General features: G+C 42.4%; 2 protein-coding genes across 4 annotated transcripts in view; one reads left to right on the forward strand and one right to left on the reverse strand.

Annotated features, from left to right (window-relative positions):
• Positions 1–2,876, forward strand: part of SMC5 (structural maintenance of chromosomes 5) — a 64,613-nt gene extending 61,737 nt beyond the window's left edge. For both annotated transcript variants that reach the window (XM_070742651.1, XM_070742653.1), the window contains one exon: positions 167–2,876. In XM_070742651.1, coding sequence (XP_070598752.1) covers positions 167–289 — 123 coding nt within the window. In that variant the 3' untranslated portion in view covers positions 290–2,876. The remainder of the gene's footprint in view (positions 1–166) is intronic.
• A 5,445-nt stretch (positions 2,877–8,321) lies between these two features.
• Positions 8,322–23,217, reverse strand: part of KLF9 (KLF transcription factor 9) — a 45,618-nt gene continuing 30,722 nt past the window's right edge. For both annotated transcript variants that reach the window (XR_011558313.1, XM_070742654.1), the window contains one exon: positions 8,322–13,207. Coding sequence is in view for 1 of the 2 variants with exons in the window: in XM_070742654.1 (XP_070598755.1) it covers positions 12,978–13,207 (230 nt within the window). In the remaining variant the exon portion in view is untranslated. The remainder of the gene's footprint in view (positions 13,208–23,217) is intronic.

A 23,217-nucleotide genomic window follows, 5' to 3' on the forward strand; every position in this document is an offset into this window, starting at 1 on the left:
AGCAATATTGTGTACATCATTGATTCAAATAGAATAGCAATACCAGAGAAAAGTAAAAGGCAGTTGCTATGGGAAACATTTAGTATATGATAACTAATAACCAAGTATGCTTGTTAAAGAATAAATAAGATTGTTTAATAAGTTACTTACTTTTGCTTCTTAACAGCTGTTGCAGAATCTCAGTTATGGAGAAAAAATGACCATACTATTGGTCTACAATGGATCATCTATGCTAGAATCAACCCAGTGGGACTTAAAAGGTTTCTTTAGGAGGAGACGGAGATTTTAACCATGAGTAGCAGTAAAATATATACTTCTTTTAAAAGAAAAATATTTAGAAAGATCAAGAATGAATGTATTTCTTAAAAGCACAATTTCTCTCTTGTAAAAGCCATTGATAGCCAATGTTTTATAAGGCTAAAACAATAATAGTTTATTTTATGCTTATTTTTTTCTGAAGAACTGTAGATACCAATTTGGGGGATAAATTGATAAATTGAGAGGATATATTTTCTTATCAGTGATCAATTGTTTTAGATGAATTTGAAAAAAAAAAGTTCTGCCAGTTATTCAGAACTTGAAAGCTTTAATTAAATTTGTTATAATACAGCCTTATAAATACAGCCTCTGGATTAACTGATAAACTGGTAGGTTCACCAAATCTGTTCATCAAAGACGTGTAACTGTTCAAATATCTGTTCTATATAACTATGGAATACTGAACTATGGAAAATAGTCTTTACAATTGCTGTTAAAGAATGATAATTTCAAGCATTTTTTAAATATATAAAATATGCAGTGTCTTTTTATCCTAATCTTAGGAGCAGCTTCTTTCTTGACTGGTAACTTTATACACGGTACCATTCTTAAAATATGAGACATACTTACATTTTGTTCCATATGTTTGTCTTTTTTTATAGGGAAAGATGCCAAATCTCTTTTTATATAATAAATGTGTGTGTGTGTGTGTGTGTGTGTGTTTTCGTAGATTTTCACGGGTACAGGTATGATGGTCTTGGTATATTCGGATTTCTTCCCGTGTAGGATTTAGAGCTTTCTGGCGACGTTTTGACGAGGTCCCACTCCTCATCTTCAGGCTGGTGTTTCTGTCCTTGTTCTAGGGCGAACACAGCAAGACCTAAGCTGCCTTCCCTCTATAAATACTGGTGGATGGGTGTGGTTTGATGGCTCAGCAGCTGCCTGCTATGTTGAAACTTCCTGGTGAGTCAGTGGGGTAACACCTAGGGTCGTTGGTGTAACTGAGGTATGCTGATTTTGCCCTAGAACAAGGACAGAAGCACTAGCCTGAAGATGACGAGTGAGACCTCGTCGAAACGTCACCAGAAAGCTCTAAATCCTACACACACACACACACACAGACACACACAGTGGTCCCTCGACTTTCACGGGTTCGACTTTCACGGAAAGCCTATACAATGGGTTTTCAATAAATAAATAAATAAATAAATAAATTTTTTTGAAAACCCGTGGTTTTTATTTTGTTTTTAAAATGTATTTAAAGAAGCCGTCTTTAAATAAAAGCTCCGCTTCCTCCCCAGCCTCCCGATCTTTCCCCTTTAATTCTCGTAGTGTTGGTACACTCCACTTGAAGAGCCTTACTGCCACTCACTGCTGCCAATTTTGCTGCTGTTGACTTTGCCGCCGCAGGGCCCCTCAACTGTTTGGCGGCCCACGTGTCTTCTGATGGCTGCCGCGGCGGCAGGAGGTGCAATCTGGGCAGCGGCGCCCAAGGCTCAGCCCCCTCACCAGACCCGTCTTCTTTTGGCGCCGGCGCCGCTTGGGGAGGAATCCTCGGCCATGGGCGAGCTTCCGGATCCGGAGGCACAAGACAGCCTGATGGATGGGCGGCTACCCGCCTGCAGCAGCAAAGGGGGCCGTTTTGGACTGGTCAGCATCTTAACAATGACGGGCAAGCCAGAGGAATATCCTGGGAGTTGCTCCTCCGCTTTCGGGATGCCACTGCCAATTTTGCTGCTGATTTCGCCGCCGCCGGGCCTCTCAGTTGTTTGGTGGCCCACGTGTCGGCCGCCACGACCAACAGAAGACACGTGGGCCGCCAGACAGCTGAGAGGCTCGGCGGTGGCAAGATCTGCGGCAGCAGCAGAGGTCCCGTGAGCCACCAAACAGCTGAGGGGCCCAGCAGTGGCAAAATTGGCAGCGGCAGTGGCAACAGTAGCAGGTATGTGCAGGCTGCCGAGCAGCTGAGATGCGCAGCCTCCACTCCAGCCTCTGCCGCCACCATGTGTGCCCTAGAACGCAGCAAAGCCCCCAGATTGCCACCTCGTTTCCCCTGCGGGTTCTGGGGTTAAGTAAAACCAGGAATGGAGGAGGGAAGGGGAGGAAGAAAGGAAGCATCTCTACTTCGCGGAATTTTGACTTTCGCGGGTGGTCTCGGAACGCATCCCGTGAAAATCGAGGGAACACTGTGTATGTATATGTGTGTGTTTGTGTATCACATGTTTTTTTTTGCTGATTTGAATATACAGTGTTACCTCGACATACGAGTTTAATTCGTGCCAGACCAGAGCTCGTATGTTGATCAGTTCGTATCTCGAACGAATGCCTTTAGACTTGGTGTTTTTCGCGCCGAGATAACTGGAAACATGGAATTCTTGCACCACCTAGTGGACGCTCGGCTCGTATCCCGAATTTGAGCTTAGGTGTCGAACAGAAATTTTGCTCGCGTCTCAGCTCGTAACTTGGAATACTCGCATGTGGAGCAGCTCGTATCTAGAGGTACTACTGTATATGGGAAATAGTAATTTATTTTAAGTTCTTTAACCCCTGTTAATATGGCAATAGAAACTGACTTAGTTTTTAAGATATTTCTAATAATAAAAAATATCCACTATGTATCTCGGAGTTCAAATCATTTTTGATTAGCATATCCAAAGCATATTCGTCAACAAGAGACATGCAATTTGTCTTTGTGAACGTAAGGAGCAAGATCCGTCTCCAGTAGATAATATTATAGAGGAATGGGAGAACTGTGTAATTTCAATAATAATTGTTTAAACTGCATTTAAAAGGTATGAGACACAAATTCTCATGAGACACTATGTTTATTTAATTCTGAGTACGTACTTTTATTGTAATTTGAATGTTTAGTATATATAATGCAGAGTGCAGAGGTATGGGTATTCAAGAGTAAATATGTTATTGAGTTTAGTTACTTCTCAAGTAACTAAATTATTTTTTGTTTATTTATTTACACATACACGCACACAAAGAATTGCTGGCAAATGTTTAAGAACTGGCTTTGCCTGCTCCATTCCTGCAGACTGATTGACATGCTATGTGCATTGGCTTAGCTCCATTCTCAACCATTTTGTAAAATACCAGAAAATTTAACAATCAGCTCTCATGAGTTGGCTCTAGCATCCCATAGTATAGTTGATTCCTCCTTATAAGGTTACATTTTAAGCCGATGAAGTTTGCAATTAGATCAAAACATTAGTTAACTATGAACTTTAGCTGCTCTTTTGTAGATTTATTATTATTTTAATTATTATTTTTCCTGCATTAATGTGCAGGCATTTGATTCACCTATTTTAAAAAATGTGAATAGTAAATGGAAGCCTTTTAATTATATCTCTATGGTTAGTGCAATAAGTTCATACTGAGAAGCTTAAGAGCACAGGGGTTGATAAATGTTCCTTGTTTAAAACTTGTTTTATGGAACTGACCAAAAAAGCCATAAGATAACTAACTCTTAATAGGAAAGAGTTAAATAGCAAAAAATATAGACATTTCTAATCAATTGTTTTTCATTTTCTAAAAATCCAAAAGTGCAGCTTTGGGACCAGACAGATAAAGTTTATAATTTTCTCCACAGTAACCTTATGCTGAGAACTTTTCTATTTACTTGCATCACTTCCTTTTCCTGGAATTCTACAGCGTTTATTGCTCCCATTTGTAGATAGAGACATAGTGTCTCTTTGTGTATAGCATTGCAACATGGATTAGTTACAGTGTTCTTTCATTATACAGCTCACGAGTTAACAGTGAGAAGGAAACACCAGTCAAGTTGCTTACAGTGTAACTGTAAGAGTCTGATGAAGACAGCCAAACCAGCTGTTTCAATACTGGTAACAACAAGGAACCTCGTGTTCATCTTAAATTATATTGCAAAAATTAAGAATGCTTACAGCAACCAAGAGTAGTTTTTGAAGGTCCAGGGAAAGAATTTGAATTACCGTCGGTTCATTTCATTTCCTTCACTCAAATTGCTATAGGTTTTCTTTAATATTGAACTGACTCTAGTTTACCACCAGAGGCCACTCTAATACAGTCTGTGAGAGATCTGCTATGCCATGTGGACTTGGAAGGTTTTAAAGGAAGTGTGTGTGGAGGGGGGGGGAGGTTAAATTCCCTCAACTTTCAGAATGAAAGGAAGGCCTCTTTTCTAACTGAAAACTATTTGGGACTGCACTTCTCTATAGCGAGTGTCTGTTGGCTGCGGGCAATGTAGGCCAATAATTACATCAATGATGGCCACTTCTGAAAATCTGAGCCAGGAAAGGGGAAAAAAACAGGAAAGAAACATTTGTCCTGTGGAAATAGTAATATCACCAAGAGTTGCTAAATTGCAGATAAGATAGAAGCTGAAGTCCATCAACACTTTGAACTCCTAGAAAGCCGCTTATCTCTCTGCTTGAAATAGATATAAACTGATTTACTTGTTTACAACTTCAGAGAAGGAATGGGCTTCTAGCTCTTTGGATGGAGAGACTTGCAAATAGGATTGCTGGTAACGGGTTCAACAATAGTCTGTAAAATAACCTAATTAGCCTTTGCAATGTTGGGCAACATTTTGCCATCCAGATATCATTGAAGTATAATTCCCATATTCCTTTATCATTGAACATGTTGGCTGGAATTTCAAGAAATTGAACAGCACCATCCGGAAAGTACCAAAAATTGGAAGACCCAAGTTTATGATTCCTTGTGATGGTCTGAAGCAAGACTGAAACTCGTGGCCTATGGGCCAGATGTGTCACATACTGGCCACGCCTACATCTAGTTTAGTGAAAGAAAAGTCGTAATACATTACATGATGACTTCCAGACAGCACGAGTTTGACACCCCTAATTTATAGTATGGGGTTTTTACAGTCGTTTCCAATTTCATATACCACAGTAATTCTCAGCTAACTGATCTAATATATTTGGAAGAGCTGAAATTAGGAAATATTGCCCTAAAGTGACATCCTCTTGTGTTTTATTCTGTAAATTTTTGTATCCATTTTTTGCCATTATATATAGAATAGAATAGAATTCTTAATTGGCCAAGGGTGATTGGACACACAAGGAATTTGTCTTTAAAAAAAGTTATTCCAGCTGGATGCACTTATGCCTCCAAAATTCAAGGAGTTCTTGTTACAATATTAATACACGCAAGCTTACATTTCACATTATATGAGGAACATATATATGAATTAAATAGATTTTACGTGTAGGCACTTGGAATCATTCTTTGTACGTTGAAGTTGCAGTGTTCGAGTTGGGAGGCAATAAGACATTCAAATTCTTTTTAAAAAAAATTAGAGTTACATGTGAATAGATTCATTTAATGCAATAGAGCTTATTTCTGAGTAAATAACCACAGGATTTCTGTAAGGCTCAGAAACTTCTGCATATTGTCCTGTTGACTTTCTTGGTGCTGAAGTGTTAAAATTCTTGCTTCTTTATTTGGGGCTAGGATAATTTTTAATATTAAGTTTATATGACAATCTTCGTGGACTTATTAGTCTGACTTGCCATCTGTTTTGCGAGTATTAAGAGGCTCAGAAACAAATAAAAAAACAAATATCATTTGAATGGATAACCTGAGTTATTCTGGGAAAGGGCTGCTAAAACAAGTGTAAAATATACCTTACAAAAATATGAAGGCATTAAAGCAAAATTTAAAATATTAAAAATGAGTTGTGTTGCTAATATTGAAAACAAATCATATAAAATAATGTAATAATATATTTTAAAAGTATCCATTTTTTCCTTCAGGCCCAGTCCTGTTCTGGTAGGAAAACACTTACTGAAGTTAAAAGCACTGTTGATAAGTTATCTTATGGATTGTTGCCAGCATTCTTTGCCCCTTGAATATAATCAGACTAATCAGATTTTTCCTGCAAGGAGTTAATGATATCGAATACCAGAATAAATTAGGCACCACAGAATATTAAGGTTTGAGTTAAATATTCCATCTGAGAATTAGCAATTTATTTCTTCACTTTTTCAAAACCATGAAAGGAATTCCCAAGGTCTAGATAGAAATTTTTTCCATCTGCATTTCTAAGTTTCCAGGAAAACATTCCTGGAAAAAAAGAACTTTATTGGATATGCTAGATGTCACTAAGTAATCAGAATCTAGGTAGGACCAAATTTGATTTTTTTTTAAGCATGAATAGAGAATGGGTGCTGTTAGCCTAAAGTGAAATGTACTTATTTCCCTTAATACAAACCCAAAATAAATGCCAAAATATGGGCAAAAAGTTTGGGCCTAATAACACAGGATCACTCCATCATGGACATTTCTCCTATCTCCCAAAGATCATGCTTGTTGCTGGCTAGGGAACTAGGAGACCTGGGCTAATACTTCTGGAAGGCACTCAATTTGGAGCCTTGACTTTGCAAATAGTCAAAAATAACACAGCAGAGTATGTCACAATAGCTATTTACATGTGTGAAATAAAGAATTATCACTTTATTTGATTATCTCTTCAATGTGTACTTGCCTCTGTGCCCATGGGGAACTTAGTGAGCAATGGTATGAAATAAAATAGCACAAGAAGATGAGACAGGAGACCACCTTTTCCTAATGATGAGGTTACGATTGGGAGAGGACTGTTCTTAAATCTGGTGTTGAAATTCAAAGTTCATCTTTGGCAATTTCTGCCCTATCGAAGCAGCATCCTGTTGTTGCAAACTTGCATGAGAACCCCTGAAAAATAACTGAGAAACCAAGACTAAAAAATAAATGACTCATCTTGGCAACACACTCCTTTTTCTGTGTGTCAGACAGAACAGCCAGCACATCAGAGAAGATGGGAAGGAACAAACCAACACTTTCACATGTAATGCAATCCAAATGCATGCTGAATTTTACAAATACAACTTGGAAGTGAGAGTTAGTTCTGGACTAGTTGGTCTACCTTGAGGATTGAGTTGCCAAGTTGGGGTGCAAGGATTGTTGTCAAGGTATTGATTGCCCTTTGTACCTACCTTGACTTTGATAACATGCTGCATATATAAAATACTTTGACCAGGTATTTTGTATTTATCAAGTAGTTTGAGGCTCTTGGATATGTGTAGTATGTGGGAAGATCTTGAAAGCTTATGCAGTCTTCAAAATAACAACTCTTCCTTGGGTTCTTGCATGCAACTACCAAAACTATTATCCTATCAGAATGAAAACAAGGCTGTTGCCTCCTAGGCACCATTGTTTTTGTGGTGCAATTTGAAATAACCTTTCTTGGAAACCCAATATCATTCAGAGGGCCTTGGAATTTCGAGTTGAGAGCTACTTAAAGGGCTTTTCCTACACTTCTGTAGTCCAGAGGGGGAAATTGCAGAACAAGCTTTTATATTGGCACTTCCCAGATTCCGCAACAGATTTATCAAAAGCTTGTTAGCAAGTGCCAGCAACTAAGGGCAAGGATGAAGAATTTGGGGACTTCCAGACGTTGATATCCAAACCCATAAATTCTTCTGTGTGGCCCATTGTCAGGGATGGTGAGAATTTTACTCCAAATACCTAGAGCAGAAGTATCTGACCTTGGTAGTTTTATGACTTATCAAGGTGGATTTCACCTTCATCAGACTTAAACTCTACTGATCTTAAAGTTGCTAAGATTGGACATCCCTGATCAAGACAGTCAATATTTTCTTGAATTTTGGTGTGTACGTGATGACATATTAAACCTGCCTTCTTAAAACATTAGGGATGATTTAACCATAAGCTTGTCTGATTTTTGGTTTTTTTCCCCTGCTTCACCATTTTTTAATCTTTTAAAAAAGTTATCCATCTTGCAGTTCTGCCATTTTAATTGCTTGTTTTACTTCTATCTGTCTAAATCAGCTTTGCCCAACATAATGACCTATATATATATATATATTGAATTTCAACTCCAAAGGCTTTAAGTGACTAGAAGATTAAGGAGTTGTGGTGCTGATCTGGAAGAATCAAAAATGGGGAGAGTGATTCCACTCCATTGTTAATAGATATTTCTTCTCATTGTTTTCTGTACTATCCAATTTTGAGCAATCAAACTCTGATACAAATCATCCCAAACAACTTTTCCATTTTGTTTCATTTTATTTTTTTAAGTATTTGGACATTTTTATATACATATGTACAAAAACACCTATTCCTACTTTTTTCTTTTTCTTTTTTCTTTTTTTACAATTTCATATGATTTACAAAACAGGACAGCAAAATAACTTAGAAAGGATACGAATACTGTACAAAAATAAAATGGATTAAAGTTGTAAAGATTGGTATTTTACAGTGTTACAGATTTGTTAACCTGCAATAAAACAGCATTTGAAAAGTATGTCTGGTGCATACTGGGCTAAGTCCATCAACAAACAGGAGAGACCTGTATAGAAGTCATCAAAATTGTTCACAAAAGATGTTGTATAGCTATAGTTTAAAGCCATGGCTTCTTTAGGAAGGTCTTTCTGAATGGAGGAGAGGAGCTGCATTCACGTCAGCACTCTTGAGAATTTCCAGAGTGGCCTGGCAAAGAAGTTCACCAAGAACTTGGATTTTTCCTTCTTGTCAACACCTGCTGTAGCCTCTTCTCAAATTCCAATTTGCTAAAAGATGGCAACCTATTTCACTGCGCTTTCAAGTGAAAGTCACTGCTTACTCTTACACCGATAAAACCTTATCCGATTTTATTTTGTTAGTGGTTAATAAACTTTGGGTAGTTTCCGATGTTACTTTTGGAAGACTCCTAAAAAAGCATTTTTTACATCCCGTTGCTTGCCAGATTTATTTGAAAGCAAGTTTCATTCATTTGAAGGAAACTGGCTTTCAAGTAAGCATGCTGAGATTAAAACCCAAAGAAACATTCCCTGCTTCTGAGAGTAACCTCATGAAACTCCCAGACGTCTCTTTTCTGGGGCACAACCGTGGGAGTCACATTTCCCACATTAAAAACATTTTAACAATTATAGTGCTGCTGGGTGCAGTTGTCAGCAAACAGGGTTGAAGAAATCCTTGCTTCTGCGGCAAAATGAGAGTTTTCTGGGACAAGGGTCTAGACTATACATGCTTAATCCTGCTCCGTTGCCCTTCAAGTTACCAACTGATTCGGCCTGAGGAAGAGATTTGTTTGGGAAGAAGAAAACAGTGAATGGATAAGAATTAAGCACCTTATTCTTCCTTTTTGCCCCAACAACTGCCAATCGGGCATATTACGTAACTTAATGCAGACGTCTCATCGTGCCCAAGATTCACAACTCTGTTTGCTGTCGAATGCCAGACCAGCCCCTTTTAGACCTGGTTATGCACACATTGTCTAAAATTAATATAGGAGGAAGGCCAGTGTCAAGCGGTAACCTAACTATTGGTATGCGTGACAGCCCCAATTGAAAGTTATCATGGCAGTTTGTTACCCTGCATCATAGCGGGAGAAACCCGTGGCTGTTTGCAGAAAGTGGATGATCTGACATGTTTACTGGTTGCAAGGCCAGATGGTTTATCATCTCTCAATGCACATTAGTGGAGACATCCACAGTAGCATATAATGGGTTTACCCACATGTCAGCCAACCTACTTCCTGCAAACTGGTGGCCACGCCAATACTAGAAATAATACATCAGGATCGTGCACACCTCGTGATGACTAGAATATCACAAAGGTGAATTCCAAATGTATTGGGGAGTCGCTTTTTTTTTTAATAGCTGGAAGAGCTGTTAAGAAAATAAACCTAAGTCATTGTTTTATACATCCTATGGTTGGATTTGTCCATAAGAATCCTTTTAGGAATGAGAGGAGCAGTTCCTATGATTTGTTGTTCAAATAATATACGTGGCCAAATTAGGTCACAGCAAACTGTTCTGCAAATGGTTTGACTGGTGTGAAGGCAAAGCCATCATTTCTATACCCTGACCTGAAGTCCACAAGGGAGCAACATGAATAGCACCATTTGGCCGCCTGGGACTTTTCAGCCCAAGGGACCAACTTAGAACCTTCGGGTGGACTGGAGGTGGCCACGTGTCATATGAGATCAGGTCCACAGCTGTCGGGACAGGCAAGTACCCTAACCACCATTTCACCAAACCGAATTATTCTTATCTGACTTTGTGACCTGATAAGGAGAGGGCCATTTAAGTGCCCCTAGCTTGCTTTGTACAAAAGGTGGGATAACAGCATTCGGCTTTCGGGCTCTCTTTTGCTAAAACTGCACTTGTTCTACCCCAAAGCAACAGTAAAGGTCTGGCAAAACTGTTTAGTAGGACTCGGTCTAGAGCTTAGGCTCCGGAGGATTGGTTTCGTATAGAAAGGGAGGACAATCGGAATAGTACCACATTGCGAGCTGCTGACCAACCACATAGTCCTCACCCTTATTAAACAAGGCAGCATTAACAGTACTGATAAAAGCAGAATACTTTTTTTTTTTTAACACTAGAGCAATAGAAAGAGCCAGGCTACCTATTTTTATAAGGAAGAACAAACATCCCTACAATTTATTTTGGACACCAGAAATTAATTTTGGTTTATCATAAAACAAACGTTTCAAGAAGTTGAAACGGAGGTAGAAAGTGTGCTTGGTTTTCCTGACATGTCTTCACTGAAGAACACTCGTTCCTTTTTGCTTCTGAAGCGCCATTCAGTTGTTCATTGCCCCAACACCTTTTATTTAAAAGCTGTTCTTTTCGCATAGACAAGTTTTATAATGAGCCACACAGGTAAAAAATGCTTGATGCATACTGAGTTCTAGTGCTGGAAGCCACAGACAATTGTAGAATACTCTACTCTCTGAGATGTTTTTATTTTATTTTTCTAGGAAGCTAGCTTTCTATCGGATGAAACAAGAACAAGATACTGTCATAGCAGGTATACTTTACAAGGGCGTTATGTACAGATTCTTTACAAAGTTGGGCAAAAACCGATCCAGGTGTGATCCTTCTGCCTACCGTGTGATTTCCTCACCCGCAAAGTTAGCCCTACGTAGGACAGTTGCACCACTCCTTCCATCGCGAGAAAGGAGACTCGAGGACAAGAGGGGGGGTAGGAGAGAGGTCTGTAAACATGATTCTCCATCACCACGAGAGATGGGGGGGGAGGGAACGTTCATGGATTACAACCTTCGTCAGGGTTCATGCTTCCGACATTAACAAAGGTGACACAGCTTGGCTAAGAGATGCAAAGAGCTTTTTCTCCAAGGTGGATGGTGCCTCTGTTCCGAAGAGCAAACCGTAGCGTTGAAAAAACAGATGAGAAATATTGCCATGATCGTTTTTAACTGTATCAAGCCTGATACTGGAGGATTGAGATTGCAAGGTACAGGGGTTAGTGGTGAGGCTATGTCGCGAAAGGTATATTTCGACACGCCTCCTGCATCCGAGTCTGAATTCCGACTTGCAATTGGTTCGGTTGTTATTTCCCCAGACTCTGTACAACAGCTGCAATTTTATGAAAAAGAAGACTGTTTAAAAAGTAGTTTAAAAAAAGTAAGTGTTAGTTGCCTTTGTCCACGCAGAGAAGGTTCTGTCGGAGAAAATAAAACAAGAAAAATAAAAGGCTCTCTGCCGACTTCAAATGCGCATAGTTCCGTTAGCTGAGACAGAATTCTGGCAAGAGGTGAAGAAAATGCACCATTGAGAGAAAGAGTCGTAAGAGAGAGAAAGAGACAGAGAGAGAAAGAGAGAGAGACAGACAGAGAAAAAAAACTTTTATAAAAGTGGTAGCTTATCAAGATGGTCGCTGCTGTTACGCATTCATTCCAACAAAACCCAGCAGAATAAAGCACTGGTAGTGGTATTCTTATAGTACAGTACAGTATATGGTTGCTTTTTCAGATGAAAGTCTAGGAACAGCTAAAGGAGAAAATAAAATAGTCTCATAACTTCTGTCACATTTCTTTGCATGATTTAGGTTGCATTGTTTCTTTTCTACATGGCAAAGAATGGCCTCTTGTGTGTGATGCCAGCGGATTTCTTGTTTTTCCTTTTGGTTTCATAATTGGTTGCTGTGCATGTTTCCACTGTGGAAAAAAAAAAAAAGAGCAGCTCAAAGAGGACAACTTGGTGAAAGGTACAGTTCCCTTCCGCCAATCTGGTACGGTGAACGATGAATTTTTTGTTTTTTCTTAACAGTCTTGAACAGGGTGGACCACTGAGAAAGAGAAACGTGAAATTCCATCTATCATGTGCTACGATGTTTTTGTTTTGCTTTACTCGAAAAATACTTAAGTGAGTTGGAAAGTGGTTTTTCACTAAACTGGATTTTTTTTCTTTTTTTTTCCTTTTAAAATACAAGCAGCATTACATTAGTCAAACAAAACATCTCCATTACACAGCAATCACAAAGAGCTTGGAATCACTACTGTGGTGTCACAGGTCAAATCACCCAGTCACATATAATTATATACAGAGTGTTGTGTGTGTCTGAGTGTATGTGTTCTGCACACACGCACCCACACACCAGTGTTGATTCTTTAAACTATAAAAAGTTGCATTATTTCTGCTGATCCCCATACAGCCCCACCCTCACTCCCCACGCCCACCCAACAGCCACTGGTTTTAAGACTGTGGTTGGTAGCACAGCAGGGTGGACCGAACAGACATCTTTAAATTTCCAGCTACATGTGCTTTAAAAATGCAAGTGGGTGGGTGGGTGGGATTTTACTGTACAGTGGTGGACATATTTGTGCTGATCCGTTCTGCTTTTTTTTTTTCACTGGCGGCCATCTCCCCCCCCCCTCGCCCCCGGCTGTAGTCTTTCCTTCAAAAGGAGGCAGAGCTGGTCTTTTTAGATCGCTTGATCATGCTAGGGTGGAACTCGGTATGGCGACGGGCGTGCTTGGTCAGGTGGTCGCTCCGCATGAACCGCTTCTCGCAAAGTGGGCATCGAAACTGCTTCTCCCCGGTGTGGGTTCGGTAGTGCCTTGTTAGCTCATCGGAGCGAGAAAATTTTTTAAGGCACTCTGGCCATGTACAAGGGAAAGGTCGTTCGCCTGAAGGAAGGAAGGGGGAAAAAAAGGGAGAGGAGTGAGTGAGATGTGATCGATTCAAACAAAGCATACGGAAAGAGTTCAGCCCAAGAGGAATGTCACGGGAAACAGTGAAAGAGAGAAGAAAGTGTCCCACAAATTACTGCTCAAGGATCTGCTCAATGCTAAATACTCACAACTCAATAAGTCTGTAGAGATTCTCAGTCATCCAAGTATGGTTGTCCCAAAAGTGCTTTTTCAGGACTTTCTTGGTTTTTTTTTCCCTTTGGAAGACCTTTTGCTTCTCATCCCAATTTATCTGACAAACCTCCAACTGCTTCAATGACCCTCTAAAAGGATGCAAATGGCCAGCTGTCTGCAAGGAATATAAACCCATCCATTCCCCACTATCCTGTCAGAGCCGTAGAAGCTTCTTGGGTGAGAAGTGAAACATCTTCAAAAGAAAAAACAAGAAAGTTCAGTTGCCTCCTGAAAAAGCACTCGATACTACCAATATAAACCCAGTTAAGACACCTGAATCCAACATATCTTGTACTCCAATTCTAATCCTACATCCAAGCACCGTTATTTTCATGTAGAACAATTGTCCACTTTGCTGGTCAGAGATTCTTAAGTATCCATATTAAAAGAATGAATTAAACCACTGAGTAACTGCCTTTCCAATCCATATTTAGACCTTAACTTTTAGCAGATACGGAACACAATCTTTTGTGGGCTTAGGCTTAACAACGGTGATGTGGCACGTATATTTCTCTTATTAAGCAGTACCAAAAGCTAACTGTATTAATGCAAGTAAGCTTTCCTTTTACTATTTACTTGATTCTAAAGGCAATCGGTCTCGTTGCATCATTTTGAAGGCAACAGAAAATGTGGGAACAGTTCTTCGGAAGAAGTATGACTAAACAACATATTCGGACTCTCCAGCGATGAAGTCTTCCTGTCTGGGAGTCTTGCTGGAATGTCCACTAAAGAAATGAGTTATCTGGTTTTGCATAAGGTTTCAAGCACTACCGAACAACTATGTCTTCCATGCCTCCTGTGCAAGAAATATTTCATTAGCCAACTGTGTTCTATTAAAATCAGCTTGCAAACTCGAGAAATCTCGTTCAGAGACCGGCCAAATGATTCAGCTGGCAGCGTGCTAGAATTTTACAAACTGTTTCAGGAAATGCTGCTGAAGCCAAAGAACAAGCCTGTTTAAGACTGAGGTGTGGACCATTGACATTCCCCTAAAGAAAAGCTGACAATAAACATTAAATGTGAAGAACTGTGCATTGGTATGTGGCTGATGTAAGGCATTACGTGTAACTCCATGCACACACCCCTGTGCTAAAGAAGCCTCATTCAACAGTGGATCTGCTGTTTAAAACTGTATGTGATATAAGTGACTGCTTTCACAAGTAAACCTATTAGTTGACATCCTATAGGTGACTGACAGTAATTCTCCCATTGTGACACTATTTGCATGGGGCGTTGTGATAGTTATCTGAAACTACAGATGCCGTTGCTAATGGCAAAATCCACCATGCATATCCTTCCACATCCTACTGGTTTTTTATTATTTCAGGGCCCATCGAAACAGATACATATATTTTTCCGAATGCCTGCCAAGATGAATGTATTCGTTGTTAGAAGAGGAATGGAATGTTGGTCAGAACATTATTTATTGCAAAGCGTTCAGAGTATTTCATTCGAAGATTTGCAAGTGGGTAGGAATCCAGGAAAGCAAACAAGGAGAGCTTAGTTTTCTATGAATCATCTTTACAAGTGCATGCCAATGTACTTCCCCTCTTCTTTTCCATGTGCAAAAAAGCAGCTTGTATGATGGGATTATTTTTGTATGTACAGGACTGCTAAAAATCCCTTGCTTGACAACCTTAATAAAGTGTTAACTGTGAAGAACGTGTTTCTTTTCTTAAAAGGGCCTGAAGTCCAAATTAGAAGAAAAAATAACTTTGTTTCTCTTCTTGTATAGCTGATTTGATTATGGAAGCAGACCCAATCACCCTTGAAGTGTCAGAAAATACTAAAGGTAAAGGGTTCCCTGTCCAGTCGTGTCCAGGCTAAGGCTAAGTTGTCATCTCTTGTGGTATTAACAAAAGGATACAACTCTCTACATGGAGCTTCCTTTGAAGAGTGTTCGGAAACTTGATCGTGCAGAATGCGGCCGCGAGAGCTATCGTGGGGCTTCCAAGATCTGCACACGTTTCACCAACACTCCGCGGTCTGCACTGGTTGCCAATCAGTTTCCGCTCACAATTCAAAGTGTTGGTAATGACCTATAAAGCCCTACATGGCATTGGACCAGAATACCTCCAGGACCGCCTTCTGCCGCACGAATCCCAGCGGCCAATCACGTCCCACAGAGTTGGCCTTCTCTGGGTCCCATTGACTAAACAATGCTGTTTGGCGGGACCCAGAGGAAGAGCCTTCTCTGTGGTGGCCCCGGCCCTTTGGAATCAACTCCTCCCAGAGATTCGAATTGCCCCCACTCTTCCCGCCTTCTGCAAGATGTTGAAGACCTATCTTTGTCGCCAGGCATGGGGAGAATAATAATAATAATAATAACAACAACAACAATAATAATAATAATTGTGACTATTGTGACTGAAAATCCATTTCCAACATTCTCAAAGCAAAGCATATACAACTGCATACGCTAAGAAAGTCATTTACCTTAACCAAATAGTCATGGGTTTTTTTCTCTCAGAGATACTAATTGTACCAATCTAATCTAATCTAATCTATCTGATTGATTTCTAGGCCGCCCTTCTCCTGAGACTCAGGGCGGCTTACAGCATAAATTACATATTTAACACAGAAATCAGATTTACAATACTCTAAAACAACCCAAACCTTATAAAAAACCTAAGACAACTTACTCAAAACACATCTCTACCCATCTCATCTCAACACATCTCATACATATCAATCTATCATACCAATTATTTAGTCAATGGCAGGGGCTGGAGCAAGATGACCAGTTCAATAGCCCTAGGCCTGTCGGCACAAATGTGTTCTTCCGGAAGGCCGGGAGAGTAGGAAGCTATAAAGATGACCCAACCCCCAAGGGTATTCATACACACTTTTCCTGGAGTTTTTCAAATCAAGAGGTGAGCACAATATTTCAGTGGAAGTCCTAAAAGAGAGAAACAAACAGAATGTACACTAAGAAGACACGGATGTTGGACTGTCTGATCCGGTTCCCAGACAGGTGTTGGGGTTTCTTTATAACAAGGCGTTCATGACCAACATGAATCAAATTATGTATTAATGTATTTGTGCTCTGAAACCAGAGGTGGGTTCTAAATTTTTTTACTACTGGTTCTGTGGGTGTGGCTAGGTGGGGCATGTGACTGAGTGGGTGTGGCCAATTTGACATCACTCACGCACACTCAGTCACATGACCTCCCCCCATCATGACATGCCCACCAAAATGGTGATGAATTTTTTTTGGACTTTTTGACACTTTTGGGGGGATAATCTGGCCCTATATCTGTATCTGGACACCCTGGGATGGTGGTGGTCATCTTGGCTTTCCCTCCATTGACCTTCCAGGCTGAAACGCACCCCTTCTCGCCTGTGATGGGTTTTCCCCGCACTTGCAGCCGGAGCTCTGAGCTGGGCCAGCTGGGTCCCGTCCACGAGATGAGGGTGCAAGAGAAAGGCTTTCCTCTGGGTCAGCTTCACCGATGACACGTCCAGGCAGCTGGTCAAGAGGGTGACCCTGTTTCCATGGCCCATCAGCCATGACATTTTGGCTGGGAAGGGCAACGGAGGAAAAGCACAAAGATGGCAGCAGTTTTCGTCTTGCTGGCCAACTGGAGAACTTTTCGGTGTTGTTGTTTTTGAGCTCCTGGAGAGCCATGCTCATGCTGGTGACCTCTGTGGTAGGGTAAGTGGACGCAGGCTTCTAGCTTGGGAGCTAGGCAGAGCGATGGTAACGGCAGAGTCTAGCTTTTGGGGAAGGCAAGTTTAGCACGCTCCCAGCCGCTCCCTACACTGCCTCCACTGGCTTAGGGCAGTGGGCTCAGCTGCAGCTCGGAAGAGCCGAGGAGCTTCCTGCATGTTGCACCCCACTTCCCAGCATTCACCTACACCTCTGCATCATTTTTGGGTGTCCAGCTTGCAGACTGCCATCGTCCCTGTCGCGGCTCCAATGGTGGCAACTTCGGGAGATGCTGGCAGTGCAGAGGCGTGGGCGAAGGCTGGGAGGCAGATGCAATACATAGAGGGCTGAGTCCACTGCCCTGAACCGCAATAGCAGAGGGAGAAGGTGCTCTCCTTCGCCCTTGGCAGTGGGAGTTTTCCTCGGGGTGATTCTAGGGCGGCTTGGCTGCCCGCAGTATCTGAGGGGTCATGATGAGATGGGACGGAAGTCAGGACCTGACACATGCTTCCTGGTCGCCCGCACACTCCCTGGCACGAGGGACTAAATAAAGCTTCTTTTCTCAGGCTGTGTGGGGTGGTGTTTAAGACTAACCTGGAAATGGTGGTGGCTTGGTGCTTGCTGCTGCTTCTAGCTTGGGAAGAGGCAGCTCGGCCTAGGCACCAGGCTCTCTCTCTCTCTCCTTGGACCTGGCGGGAAGAGTGGGCTTCCTGGTCAGGCTTGAGGAGAGGAGGAGGCAGGGTTGTTGCCCCCTGGCCACCTCTGGGTTAAGGGGGAGAGCCGCCTTGAAGGCTTCCTTCTCCAGGCAGGGCCGAAGAAGAAAAGCCACCACCCTCCTCCTCCTGTGGCTCCTGCCCAGTGCTCTATCTCCTCTCTTTTCTTCGCCTTCCCTCACTTGTTTACCCATCCCAGAAAGTTCGGGCTACTCCTCCCTCTGACCTGGCTGCCTTCCTTGCTGGCGTTGCTCCTGGGTGAACTCTTCTGTCCTTGGCTGTTGCGAAGAAGCGGCGGCTCTGGTTGTGCCACCTCCGCTTCATTCTCTTGGAGAGCAGCTGTGCACCTTGTTTGCAAAGCGGCTCTCAAAGAAATGAAGCGGGCATGGCGCACCCAGAGCTGCCTCTTCTTTACAACAGCCGAGGACCTCTTCCGCTAGGAGCTCCAAGCTGTGGGGAGGCGGTGGTGGTGGCTGCAACACCGGCAACTTTGGGGAGTTCCTTCCTCAGTGATTCGTCTTCTTACCTCTAGGCAGCTACGCTGACAATTGTCCTTAACGGCTGCTCCGCATCTTTTTATCTTTCTCAGGCACGGAGAAAAGTGACCCTGTGAAGGGACTGAGCCTGATGCCAAACTTGGAAGCCGAGAGGCTTCTTTTCTACCCAGCCACTGGCGCAGGGTGCCAAAAAGACCTCCCGGTCGCTGCCATCTTCACGCATGGGCAGCTTTCTTCTCACCAGCTGAAGGACTTTTCGGCGCCCTGCAGCCAGGCGGCTGAGAGGCTTATTTTATTTTATTTTATTTTATTTATTTTATTTTATTATTATATTTATTTATTAGATTTGTATGCCGCCCCTTTCCGTAGACTCGGGGCGGCTCACAACATAATAAAACAATTCATAACAAATCTAATAATTTACCATTTAAAATTTAAAGCAGTTAAGAAAACCCCATTTTTAAGCAGACATACCTACAAACATACCATACATAAATGATATAGGCCCAGGGGAGATATCTCAATTCCCCCATGCCTGACGACAAAGGTGGGTTTTGAGGAGTTTACGAAAGGCAAGGAGGGTAGGGGCAGTTCTAATCTCTGGGGGGAGCTGGTTCCAGAGAGTCGGGGACGCCACAGAGAAGGCTCTTCCCCTAGGGCCCACCAACCGACATTGTTTAGTTGACGGGACCCGGAGAAGGCCGACTCTGTGGGACCTAATCGGTCGCTGGGATTCGTGCAGCAGAAGGCGGTCTTGGAGATATTCTGGTCCGATGCCATGAAGGGCTTTATAGGTCATAACCAACACTTTGCTAGCCAGCTGCTTCCCAGCTCTGGTCAGCTTGCCGTCCAATGGATGCATTGGGTGGGCAAGTGAGCAGCAACCATGGGATCAATTCAGGAGCATGGCCAGGCTGCCGGTAATGCTAGTTCAGAGAACCGGTCCCTATTTTTATTACCAGTTTATTTATTTATTTATTTTGTTTATTTATTTGTTTTGTCAACTACATATTGGTGGTATGCAAAGATATAATAATATTCATATACATGATACTAGTAAAATAGAAACATTAGGACAGGGGATGGAAGGCACACTGGTGCACTTATGCATGCCCTGTACTGACCTCTTAGGAATCGGAAGGGGTCAACAGTAGATAGTCTAAGGGTAAAGTTTGGGGGGGTTAGGTGATGATACTATAAGGTCTGGTAGTGAGTTCCAGGCATCAACTACTTGGTTACTAAAGTTGTATTTCCTGCAGTCGAATTTGGAGCGGTTTACATTAAGTTTGTATCTGTTGTGTTCTCATGTGCTGTTGTGGTTGAAACTGAAGTAGTCGTTGACAGTTCCATAGAACCGGTCCAAACTGGTAGGAACCCACCTCTGGATCAGACACATGTAGGACTTTCATAAAAGAGTCTGTAGAGTTGGTGATTATAAAGAAAAGTGCAGAACATCCTACAGCTGCTTGTGCTTGGCTATGCCTGCAAACAGACTGAACCCCAACATATATAGGTATTCTAATGTAATTACAGGTTGTCCCCAATTATCAGCCATTCATTCACAGCAAACATTTGTAGTTACAATGGCCCTGGGAAAGGAGATTTATGACTGGTCCTTGAAGGTGCAGCCATTGCAGCATCCCCATAGTCACATCATCACAATTTGAACACTTGGCAACCAGGGTGCATTTTATGATGGTCGCAGCTTCCCACAATCACATAATCACCCTTTGCAAACCTTCACAGCGGGTTTCCAACAAGCATTGTCAATGGAGAAGCTGGCAGGAAGTTGCAAGTCTTGGTCATGTGACATCACAATAAACTGATGATCTGCTTAAATAACCAGAGCAGAAATTGTAACTCAACACGTTCACATCCCGTCTCACATTAGGGTTCACATCCCGATGGCGGCCCTGCGTGTCCGCACGCGATTTCGCTACCTGCCCAGGTGCAGTAGCAGAATTGCGCTGGACTCTGCCAGCACTCAGAGCCACCGGGGGGGGGACGGACGAGCACACGCCACTATTCCACCTTAGCAGCCCACCTCTGGGTGTATAGGAGGCTTCATTTGCAGCTCAGAATCCCTATAGCTGAGGATAACCTACATGGACTTATATGATTACTTCTACTAAAAAATCTCTGGGCTAGAAGCTTCATTTTTCCTTCAAAAAAAGCCATAATACAAAAGTGGATTATTAGAAATCCAGGTATTGCACCAGTCATCAAGCTTCAATGGAGCCTTTGATTGGAGAATGTTGCCAACTACGTCAAGATATTGATGCTTTTGCTTTTGAATGAAGTAGTAAATGGAGATACAGAAACGTAATTATTCAGTCTTGAAGATGACTCACTAGTATCCCAATAATGTTCTCATTTAAACTCACCGAGGGGGGGGGGGAGGACTAGAAGTTGTTTTATTGAGCCTACGTGTGGAACATAGGAAAGAATATTGAGTCCTTCGGGATTGGGCAACATAGAGGTCGAATTAATAAATAAATATTGTACTATTTATTCATAAATAAACTTAGCCACATTGCCACTTTGCCATATGAGCTAATCAAGTAGGAGATACAGAAAGATGCAAACTTATTATCTATAAGTTTAAGGGAATGAATCGGAGCGATCGGCTCCCAAACATGAGCGCTTTCTCCCAAAGGGTGCGCATCCTCAATAGCATAAAATGTCATAAAATGTCAAGGGGTTGAGCCTATTCTCCTCCCTGATCAAACCACAATAACATAATGAGATTAAAAAATGACCTGGTTTGTTCTGGACTTGGGAAGCTAAACTAAAATTAAAAGGGGGACGAGGGGAGAAACAAAAAGAGGGAATTGAATCCTCAGCATTCTTTTGAGACAATGAAGGAGAGAAGAGAATCCTGCTAGTTCAACTTGGATAAACCATGAAAAAGGTCAGCCAAGTCTTGGACCACCTGTTCCAGTGATGGCTAACCATTTCTGGGCCGAATGCCCGAAGTGTGGGCATGTGGGCATGAACCCCCCCCCCAATACAATGTATGCATACCCAGGGGTGGGCAGCAGGCAGGACAGGGTGGAGCACAGGTCCACCAGCGGAAATGAAGCTGTGTGCCCAGCTCCAGCTGACCATCCCCCCTTCCATCCTTTTCCTCCTCCTCGGAAAGCGGCAGGGAGACCAGCACCGGCAGGAGTTGCAGGGGGGCCATTTCCTCCCCCCTCTTTTCTCAACAGCTGATCGGCACCCGTTCAACTAGCTACACAGCCTGAGGCAGGAGGCGACCCAGGAAGGAGCGCGCGGGAAACGCAAAGCCAATTGTCACCCCAGAGAGTGACACTGGTGAGGTTGTAAGTCGAGGATTTAACAGTTTACTTGAACAATGATGATCATTCAAGCCAGTCCCATGAGGTCACATGGCCAGCAAGCCACTCCTACCCAGTCACATGACCATCAAGCCACATCCACAGAATAAGCCACACCCACAGTGTGGCAGTAAAAAATTTGGCTGCCCATTACTGTGTGTGGGCGCTGCGTGTCACTTCTGTCATGCGTGCTATAGCGTCCCATCACGGACCTATTCCAAAGCAAGAATGAAGCTTTAACTCCTTTCAGCAGGTACTTTCTTGAGGTTTCACGTGTCACCAACAGGGGTCATTACATGGATTCTGCTATCAACATTTCTGCAGCACTTCATCCATCTGCAACGTTTTTAGTAGCTGCAGCAAACAAGCAGCATGATGACGCTTCATCTCAAACTACGTATCATTAATTTATAAGATGGGAAGACAGTGATTGGTAGTGACGTTTTAAGATGTGTGGGAGATTTCTGTTGGATTATGATTTCAGTGAAACAATAGAACAGCGATGGTGAACCTTTTTTCCCTCAGGTGCCGAAAGAGCGTAAGCGTGCGCTATTGCTCCTGCGCGAGTGCCCACACCCATGATTCAATGCCTGGGGAGGGCAAAAACAGCTTCCCCTGCTCCCCTCCCGGAGGCACTCTGGAGGCTGGAAATAGCCTGTTTCCCAACTTCTGGTGGGCCCAGTAGGCTCGTGTTTTGTCCTCCTCAGGCTCCAAAGGCTTCCCTGGGGCCGGGAGAAGGTAAAAATGCGCTCCTCCATCCCCCCAGAGGTTCTCTGGAAGCCAAAAATGCCCTCCCAGAGCCTCTGTGCAAGCCAAAAACCAGCTGACCGGCACACACATGCACATTGGAGCTGAGCTAGGGCAACAGCTCGTATGCCAGCAGGTATGGCTCCGTGTGCCACCTATGGCACCCGTGCCATAGGTTCGCCATCAGTGCAATAGAAGGTTCTGCTTTTCCAGAAGGAAGTGGGAGAAAGGGATAGAGTAATGAATTAATTAAATCATACTGATAGACTTTAGAGGGAATGCAAAAGTAGAGGGAAATGTAACATCCTACTCCTAGCCCTAACCCCAATCCTGACCATAATCCTAACTTGGCAAATACATAGTAGTTATTATTTATTTATTTATTTGATTTTTATGCCGCCCTTCTCCTTAGACTCAGGGCGGCTAACAACATGTTAGCAATAGGACTTTTTTACCGAGCCAGCATATTGCCCCCACTGAAATCATTTTACCCACCTCGGAAGGATGGAAGGCTAAGTCAACCTTGAGCCGGTGATGAGATTTGAACCGCTGACCTACAGATCTACAGTCAGCTTCAGTGGCCTGTAGTACAGCACTGTACCTGCTGCGCCACCCCGGCTCATTATTACAATTACAATTATTCAAACATACTCTGATGGTTTTTAAAAAATCCTCCTTTTGGACTTCTCAAATATACATCCATTAAAATCCAAATTCTACTTCAATTATGACTTATATCAATGCTAATATCATTCTAATCCCAAATATCCCAAGAGAAATAGATGCAATGATAAAGGAGAATATTTGTAGTTCAGGGTTGAGCTTCTTA

This window comes from Erythrolamprus reginae, chromosome 2 (assembly GCF_031021105.1).
Source record: "Erythrolamprus reginae isolate rEryReg1 chromosome 2, rEryReg1.hap1, whole genome shotgun sequence".
Classification (NCBI taxonomy): domain Eukaryota; kingdom Metazoa; phylum Chordata; class Lepidosauria; order Squamata; family Dipsadidae; genus Erythrolamprus; species Erythrolamprus reginae.